Here is a 9721-nt window from a genome sequence, read left to right as displayed (position 1 = left end):
TCAAGCCTACCACTGTTGTGTCGTCCGCAAACTTGATGATTGAGTTGGAGGCGTGCGTGGCCACGCAGTCGTGGGTGAACAGGGAGTACAGGAGAGGGCTCAGAACGCACCCTTGTGGGGCCCCAGTGTTGAGGATCAGCGGGGAGGAGATGTTGTTACCTACCCTCACCACCTGGGGCGGCCCGTCAGGAAGTCCAGTACCCAGTTGCACAGGGCGGGGTCGAGACCCAGGGTCTCGAGCTTGATGACGAGCTTGGAGGGTACTATGGTGTTGAATGCCGAGCTGTAGTCGATGAACAGCATTCTCACATAGGTATTCCTCTTGTCCAGATGGGTTAGGGCAGTGTGCAGTGTGGTTGAGATTGCATCGTCTGTGGACCTATTTGAGCGGTAAGCAAATTGGAGTGGGTCTAGGGAGTCAGGCAGGGTGGAGGTGATATGGTCCTTGACTAGTCTCTCAAAGCACTTCATGATGACGGAAGTGAGTGCTACGGGGCGGTAGTCGTTTAGCTCAGTTACCTTAGCTTTCTGCAGAATATGCTTACATGATTGAACGGTTGAAACTGTTATTAGAATATCTCCTTTCGGGCTCTGGTGTTGGCAGCTGCACTTCCTCCCTCATGGGCCTCAGTCACCTTGGAGAGGGGAGAAGTCAGCCTTATCTATCATGTCCCTGTTGCTATACAGAATATCAGCAAGGAGTATGGCAAAGGAGGTCAGAAGGAAACATTGTTTCCATATGTGAACTGTGTGCCTTTATTGCATACCATGCGAAGGGATGACGTGAGTAATGGGGAACCAATCACTTGTCTCCACAGTGTCTGTGTCAGTCTCCTCCAAGGGGGAGATAGTTTCCAACTTGAACTAGGGGAAAGAACAAAGTAACAACAAATGTCCCAAGTTCTTAGTACTGAACAAAACAAGTGTATTTGGGGCCCAAGGTCTGGCACGGGATGTGTGAGGTTAGTGTTTGGAACCATTGTTCGTCATATCTGAAGTTGCACCTATCCTGAGATAGTATTTAACCCAGAAGCTAAGTCCACTCTGTGGGCTCTCACTCCACCACCCGCAAGGGTGGGGCGACCAGTCTCCTTGTTGTAACAAGTCTTTTAATAAAATTAATACTTTGAATGATTATTCATTTTGCCTCTCCTCATTATTGATTAAGGGTAGAAATTCCACCACAACACCAAGAAAAAAAAAGGTAATGTTACCTGGTCTGATCTCTCTGAAGAACATACACTGAACAAAAATACGAATGCAACATGTAAGTAAAGTGTTGGTCCTTGTTTCATGTGCTGAAATAAAAGATCCCAGAAACATCCCATATGCAATTTCTCAAAAATTTTGTGCAGAAATTTGTTTACCTCCCTGTTAGTGAGCATTTCTCCTTTGCCAAGATAATCCATCCACCTGACAAATGTGACATGTCAAGAAGCTGATTAAACAGCATGATCATTACAACAGGTGCACCTTGTGCTGAGGACAATAAAAAGCCATTCTATAATATGCAGTTTTGTCACAACACAATGCCACGGATGTCTCAAATTTTGAGGGAGTGTGAAATTGGCATGCTGAGTGCAGGAATATCCACAAGAGCTGTTGCGAGAGAATTGAATGTTTATTTCTCTACCATAAGCCACTTTCAATGTTGTTTTAGAGAGTTTGGCAGTACATCCAAATCGGCCTTAGACCATGTGTTTGATGTCGTGTGGGTGAACGGTTTGCCCCATGGTGGCGGTGGGATTATGGTATGGGCAGGCATAAACAATGGACAACGAACAGAATTGAATTTATCAATGGGAATTTTTAATGCACAAAAACTCTGACGAGATCCTGAGGCAGGCCCATTGTGAGGCCCATTTTTTTTAAAGGTATCTGGGACATATCTGTATTCCCTTGCATGTGAAATCCATAGATTAGGACCTAATTACTATTTCCTCATATGAACTGTAACCCAGTAAAATCATAGAAATTGTTGTATGTTGCATTTTAATATTTTTTTCAGTATACCTTACTGTGATTCCGTTTTTCTCCTTGAGCTAAGTGTATTGGCATATAGGTTGACTGATGAATGTACAGTAGTTTATTTTCTTGGACCACTGAAGCAGCATTGTTTTCCATGTATATATTATCCAAAATATATGGAATTCTTCAAACAATTCCATCTTTATATCGGTGAACGCCTGATTACACGAGCCTCGTTGGCGCAGTAGGCAGCGCGTCAGTCTCATAATCTGAAGGTCGTGAGTTCGAGCCTCACACGGGGCAGATATTTTACATTTACTAGAGACATTTGAGATCTTCATTTATTTTTGACCTATGAAAGCGAACACAAGTTAATACATAGATAAATATGATATCAATCCGGCGCTACGGTTGGTAGAACTGCTTTTACATCCCTAATTCCACGACTGACCACACGGTGGACGCGGTGTTCTGTTTTAGATTCATCTCTGCAGGCTAGAGAAGCATTTACAGTATAAATCAATCATTAGGACTATACATTGTGTTATTAGAAGAAAAACAATGTGTTATTCGAGCTCCAATTGCTGTGGTAATTGTTTTAAATGATCGCACAAGAAATAGCCAACATCTATGAACAATGAACCCACTATATAATTTTGCACTTTAATAACGTTTTTCTGTTAGTCAATCTTGTGTGATGTTTCAAACCGAGAATTTCAAAGATAGTGTAGGCCGGTTTGCGCGGTGAGTGGGTGAGAGAGGGAGCGAGAGAGAGAGCGCTCAGCTGTATCCAAAGAACAGCGTTTCACTTTCTGAAGCACATGGATTTGAACTGGAAAGCTCACTGAGAGAGGGAACGTCGTGCGCTCTATTGAAAAGACCCAAAATGTGATATTCTAACAGATCGATCCAGTTGATAAGGATTGCGAATTTATTTTGGGATAGTATTCCTTAAATAGCCTATTCGGCTACTTTTACAAACGGCCATACCACTGCTAGGATACCTTGATTTGTCTATCTGATTGAAATGGTGCGATGTTCCAAACAATACTCCAACGCGTTGACTTTTGGTTGATTTACCTGACAGTTGTACTATGTCGAGCTTCAGGTGCAGGAGTGCACAGTTGCCATGAGGTTAAAACGGCGTTTCAATTGCGCCAGATCGGTCCGTTGAAATGGGTCCCCGAGGCACCTGGAACAGGTTAGTGCGCACTTGACTCGTAGGTCCTAACACAATTTCTCAGCAGAATGTCCAGGAGCCACTTTGCACGTGTGCGTGCTGTGTACCCGTTTATTTTCCACAGGGAATTGATAAATCACAATCATAAAAATGTAACTACAGTAGCCTAGGTCTAGAGACAGATTCAAGCAAATATGCCTAGTAAGTAGTAGTAGTTGATGCTTATCTTTTTTTAAATGAGCATCCTAAGAATTGGAAGTAAGTCCCTGTGAAGGGAGGCCATCTCTTGTTTATTTTCTTTTCAAATACTGAGTTTATTATATGGATGTACTGGCACTAACATTCACAATCAATAACATTGCAGTTATATATCAGCTTATTATTTGGCAAGCACCTAAAAGCAATCAAACCATTTAAATGCCAAAGGTGCTTCAAAATGCCAAAGGTGCTTCAAAAAGGTACTGAGTAAGGGGTCTGAATACTTGTAATATTTCAGTTTTACATTTTTAATACATTTGCAAATTGGGGGGGGTTGTCATTATGGGGTATTGTGTGTAGATTGCTGAGGATTTATTTTTATTTAATCCATTTTAGTATAAGGCTGTAACGTAACAAAATGTGGAAAAAGTCAAGGGGTCTTTCCGAGTGTACTGTAAGTCTGTCACCTGTCATCAATTACATGATAGATTTGTTTCCACAATTCCTTCATGATTGACACATGCAATGACTTCGGCCCAGTTGAGTTTGTAAGTAAGCATGTTGTTAACTCTGGTGAGCATCACTCCCTCTGCATCCTCTCTACACCCTTGGAGATTTTGTATCTGGACTTTGATTCAGCTACGTCCAGCCAGCCTGATAACCAAAGTCTATTTCTGAAGCTCTTTCTCACTCTCATTTCTGGCTCCACTATCCCAGCTTGGTGTATTAGTTTCATATGGGAGATAAATCAGTATAATCACCCTGGACCTCATCCAAATGAGATTGTAGCAGAGGAAGTTTTGCTAACTCAAAGGGAACTTGAATACAGGGGGTGGGTATATATGAGAACTAGAAGAGGTGTAGAGAAACAATGCTTTGCACCATTTATTTACTCAACTATTTGGGTAAGTATTATTAATCACATTTGGTCAAAGCTTCCAACACACTTAGTTGATGTTTTTCACATTTGAGGTCTGTGTCATGCTCAAGTTTGCTTTCCTCTTCTTTCCCAGATGGCGAGCTGCAGATCTGCAAGCACGCAGGCCCGTCGTGTTGCACACGCAAGATGGAGGAGAGTTACCAGGCAGCAGTGCGCAGAGAGACTCTCCAGAATATCCGTTCCTACAGCTTTGAGCTCAAGTACCTCATCGTGGGCCACGCCTCTGCCTTCCAGGGTAAGGATAGGGGCAGGATGGAGGGGTAAGGGAGATAGATATGTGGGGCAGGAGAATGAGATGATAGGACAGATTCACTGTGTAAAGCCTTGGGACCACTTTGGCCCTCTGTGCCCCTCAGTAAGGGGTCAATTCTGAAGTCCATGAACAATGTTTCATGTCAGTGTGACTGCGACTTTGTTTGGTTTAATTACATCTTTTGATTTACTTAAAAATCAGTCTCACCTCATTGAATGGGCTTTGAACCGACACGCAGCCAAAAGTATTTTGTTCTGATAAAGGCAAAAATGTTACATTATTACAGCTGCAGGTAGTCTAGTGGTTGGAGTGTTGGGCCAGTAACCAAAAGGTTGATGGATCGAATCCCTGAGCTGACAAGGTAAAAATCTGTTGCTCTTCCCCTGAACAAGGAAGCTATCCCACTGTTCCCCGTTAGGCCGTCATTATAAATAAGAATTTGTTCCTAACTGACTTGCCTAGTTATATAAAAATAACAAGTAAATTACATTCAGTAGTAGCATGATATTAGACCATCATACAACATGAGAAAAAACTATGATGTTTTGTTGAGAGAATCCAAGAACCACTTCAGTGGTATTGGATATTGGCTTTTAAAGCAAACATTTAGTCAGGCCTCACATTAAGCAAATAATCTCTCAGAGAAAGAGAACTTGACCTCTGCTCTATCTCTTTGTCTCTGTTTCTCGATGTCTGCCTCCGCTTCGCTCTCTCTCTCTCGCTCTCTCTCTTTCACTCGCTCTCTCTCTCCCATTTAGAGTAGAGAATACACAGTATGTCTTGTTTTGAACCAATGAATGAAAGGGAGGGAAAAATGTTTACATTCACTGAGTATCCCTGGAGATGTGTTACCATTTGAAATCAATCTGTCTCTAACGAGGTGTCTTGAATGGGTGTGAAGAATAGTGGGTTTGTCCTGCTCTGCTTTTCACAGAGAGAGTGGCTGGTCCCTGTCCTCTCAGAAAGGGAGGCTTTCTTGGAGTTTTATCCCTGCTGAAAAGAGACAGATGATGTAAGTGAGTGATGTGGACAGTGTCCTCTGAGCAGCTTCGGTCCTGGCCGATATGCCGCCCTAGACAAGACAAAACATTTGCTGCCCCGCTCCTATCCCTGCAAAGTACAATAGTAGCCTAGGTCAATGTTGGCCTGCAATGCACTATCCATGTGGAAGCCTACCATTTGTAAAACAGGCAGTTGTATTGGCTTTATAGGCCTGATAACTGAAAAAAAGACTGAAGACTAAAAATTGTGGCTATTCAAGCTCTGAATACCAGCTACTGTGTCTGAAAGTAAATTGAAATACATTTGCGAAAATGATACAATTCCACCTGTCTTTTCAAACATATTTCACCAGAGAGCCTGACTTAACACCAGAGGGTCATTAGCTTCTTAAAAAAAATACATTGCGCATTGTTTAAAATCACATGAGTGTAGGCCTATGCCTTTTTGGGAAGTCCACAATTTGGGCAGCGCGCTTGACAATAGGCCTAGCTGATTATTGAGTTGAGGCTGTCAGTGAAAATCATCTAAAATACATGTGAAGATAATGTGTCTTGAATATAATTTTAAATGTTGAGACAAGAAGGGGAGGGTGGGTGGCGAGGATATAGACACATCTCTCTCCAGAATACACTCAGCTCTCCAGTATGCGCTCAGCTGTCTCCCAACAATTCTTGCACATTAATTGTTTCATTTGTGTAAATTGTTTGTCATTTGATTGTGTATTTTTATCAATTCCCCGTCACCAGTAGTATGTCACCAGTAGTACATTTACCGTTAATCCCTGTCATTTGGTTTCATTAATTTCTGTTAATGCATGTATTAATTACAGTCATTTACTGTTCTCATTCTCGAAGTGGAAACATTGTTTGCATAGTTCACAACCTACTACACTTGTGAGAAACAAGTTTTGTTTTATTTCATACCGTCATTTACAAGTTTTGTAATTTTTTCAATTGTCTTTTGTTTGGAGCCCTCCATGTGAGCGATGAGCATGTGTCTGTCTACTGGGGACAAACTGGTTAAATCAACGTTGTTTCAATGTCATTTGTCAACATATTGTGACGTGGAATCTAGGTGGAAAATACATTGGATTTGAAAAAGTTATCAATGTAAATTGTTGTTTTGAGGGTGAAATTTCAATGACAGGACTATGTCATCATGGTAGCCAAATTTGAACATAGACAAACTTTGTATAAAATATGTTGAATTTGTACTTTTAAAGCAATGTCAGATTTTCAATGTTATATCTACTATCAGAAAATAGTTATAGACTGGGCAGCACCTCCTACTGGAGAATTGATCTGTCTACAGCTACCCCTTGGTCTCGCATCCAAGGTTTTTAACTATGATATTTGTCATTGACTATTACCAATGTCTAACCGTGAGAATGATTGTTGAGAGATCTCCACATAAAAATGAAATAGATTCACGGCTGCTATCAAAGTCATTCTGAACGGTAGGTTTAACAGAACAAATTAAATTTAAACATACTTTATCAATCATCAATGATGCTATGTAGGCTTATTTAGTGTAGCGTTTGCAAAGTCATCAACAGCAAATGATTGAATTCAAACCAGAATAATAAAAAAAATAGACAATACAATAGGCCTAGGATTTCAAGCTCTGGTTGATTGCATATTTGATATTTAGTGACATTGAATTGTGTTTGGTTGTCAACACAATCAAATATAGTCATTTAAAGTAGATGGAACTATCCAAGCAGAAGATACATTTGTGCTCGAGGTCGTCTCGGGACCAAAGAGTTGAACTCGTTCCAAAATGGACCCTACCCGAATTGTTTTAAGAATTGCTTTAAGATGTCATACCATGGATCATTTAGATATTTGAATTTGAGGACCTGTTTATGTATAAAAATAATAATATTTAAATGGAAAAAAGACAAGGAATAAAGTTTTGAAGTGTCTGTCCTATAGGAAATATAAGAAAGCGACTGCACTTGAAGAAACTTTCAAAGTTCTTGAAATTTTCCTCATTGACTGACCTTCATGTCTTAAAGTAATGATGGACTGTTGTTTCTCTTTGCTTATTTGAGCTGTTCTTGCCATCATATGGACTTGGTCTTTTATGGAATGGGGCTATCTTCTCTATACCACCCATACCATGTCACAACACAACTGATTGGCTCAAGTGCATTAAGGAGGAAAGAAATTCCACAAATTTACTTTTAACAAGACACTCCTGTTAATTGCAATGCATTCCAGGTGATTACCTCATGAAGATGGTTGAGAGAATGCCAAGAGTGTGCAAAGCTGTCATCAAGGCAAAGAGTGGCTCCTTTGAAGAATATAAACATAAAATAGATTTTGGTTACTGCATGATTCCATGTGTTATTTCATAGCGTGGACATCTTCACTATTATTATACAATGTAGAAAATAGTAAAAATAAAGAAAAACCCTTGAATGAGTAAGTGTGTCCAAACTTTTGACTGGTACTGTATGTTTAACCCATTATTTTTGTTCACTCAAAACTGCCTGAATACTTCCATTCATTTGTATGGGTTAACTTCAGACGAGTCCAGTGACACTTGTGGGGGTCGTAGAGCAAAATGTTTGTAGGCCAAATTGTTCAGCCGCTACAGACGTTTTTGTGAGAAGACCACTTTTCGGGATGTCTCCTGGTCTGACAAACAATGCATTAGCTCTGTCACCTTCCACCACAGATGCGGAAGGCCCAAATAGGCGGATGCAGTGGATTGAGACTTATACTGGATTTTGATGGGAGTTTTTAAAATTATGTTACTTAGATTGACGTAAAGGTGCTGGACACTAATAGTTATAAATGAGATTCATGAGTTACATCTGAACCTAATTTTTACTCTCGGACTGAGAGGTAACACATAATGACCATTCAGCAGCTTTTGTTACCTTAAGGTTTTGGCTTTTGCAGAACCTATACAAATCTACATACCTCCACCCCCTGCCCACCAGCAAAGACCACACGTGTACCCAGGCAACTAAGCACTACTTATAGAAACCCCCAGAGGTTAGAGTAGATTGGACAGACTAACTAACACAACCCTGCCAGGCAGTGCCGAAACATGCCCCTGATCTTGCCATTTAGAATCTGCCAAGTTCAAACGTTTATGACCAGGGTGTGTTTGTCCAATGTGGCAGGTGCGGGTGGGTATAGGGGTACAGGCAGGGCATGTAGGGTCAGCACTGCAGAGACCTAGGCTGTCCCCTTCAATCTGTCCCATTAAGGAGCCTGTTGCATGGCTGGACAATATGGCCAGGACAGGAGACAGGATAGCAGTCTTGGGAGTCAGTAGTCAGTTATGGTGCTTGATGACCTGTATGCCCTCTTGTCCAGGCTGCTAGTGTGCACCTATCACATCCAATCAAATCAAACTTTATTTGTCACATGCCCCGAATGCAACAAGTGTAGACCTTACCGTGAAATGTTTATTTACAAGCCCGTAACCAACAGTTCTGTTCAAAAAGAGGTAAGAAAATATTTAGCAACTAAAGTAAAAAATTATAAAAAGTACTAAAATAACACATTAAAATAACAATAACGAGGCTATATACAGGGGGTACTGGTACCGAGTCAATGTGCAGGGGTACAGGTATTAGTTGAGGTAATTTGTACATGTAGGTAGGGGTGAAGTGGCTATGCATAGATAATAAACAGTGAGTAGCAGCAGTGTACAATACAAATGGAGGTGGGGGGTGTCAATGTAAATAGTCTGGTGACCATTTGATTAATTGTTCAGCAGTCTTATGGATTGGGGGTGAAGCTGTTAAGGAGCCTTTTGGTCCCAGATTGGCGTTCCGGTACCGCTTGCCGTGCAGTAACAGAGAAAAGTTTATGACTTGGGTGACTGGAGTCTCTGACAATTTAATGGTCTTTCCTCTGACACCGCCTTTTATATAGGTCCTGGATAGCAGAAAGCTTGGCCCCAGTGATATACTGGGTTGTTCGCACTACCCTCTGTAGTGCCTTAGGTCAGATGCCAAGCAGTTGCCATTCCAGGCGGTGATGCAACCGGTCAGGATGCTCTCGATGGTGCAGATGTAAACTTTTTGAGGATCTGGGGACCCATGCCAAATCTTTTCAGTCTCCTGAGGGGAAATAGGTTTTGTTGTGCCCTCTTGGCAACTGTCTTGGTGTGTTTGGACCATGACAGTTTGTTGATCTGGACACCAAGGAACTTGAAA

At 41.3% G+C, this 9721-nt stretch overlaps 1 protein-coding gene and 1 non-coding gene across 2 annotated transcripts in view; both read left to right on the top strand.

Moving 5' to 3' along the window:
• Positions 1 to 2198: 2198 nt before the first annotated feature.
• On the top strand, positions 2199 to 2271 carry trnam-cau (transfer RNA methionine (anticodon CAU)). The gene has a single exon. It is a non-coding gene; the product is annotated as a tRNA-Met (tRNA).
• A 533-nt stretch (positions 2272 to 2804) lies between these two features.
• LOC135556879 (glypican-5-like) overlaps positions 2805 to 9721 on the top strand; it is a 140282-nt gene continuing 133365 nt past the window's right edge. Inside the window, exons 1-2 of the mRNA XM_064990296.1 lie at positions 2805 to 3169; positions 4360 to 4521. Of these exons, the coding sequence (XP_064846368.1) occupies positions 3004 to 3169; positions 4360 to 4521 (328 nt within the window). The 5' untranslated portion in view covers positions 2805 to 3003. The remainder of the gene's footprint in view (positions 3170 to 4359; positions 4522 to 9721) is intronic.

The sequence above is a fragment of the Oncorhynchus masou genome, chromosome 15, assembly GCF_036934945.1.
Source record: "Oncorhynchus masou masou isolate Uvic2021 chromosome 15, UVic_Omas_1.1, whole genome shotgun sequence".
NCBI classification, from domain to species: Eukaryota; Metazoa; Chordata; class Actinopteri; order Salmoniformes; family Salmonidae; genus Oncorhynchus; species Oncorhynchus masou.
Note: the sequence above shows the minus strand (reverse complement) of the source record. Positions and strands in the feature narration are given on the sequence as shown.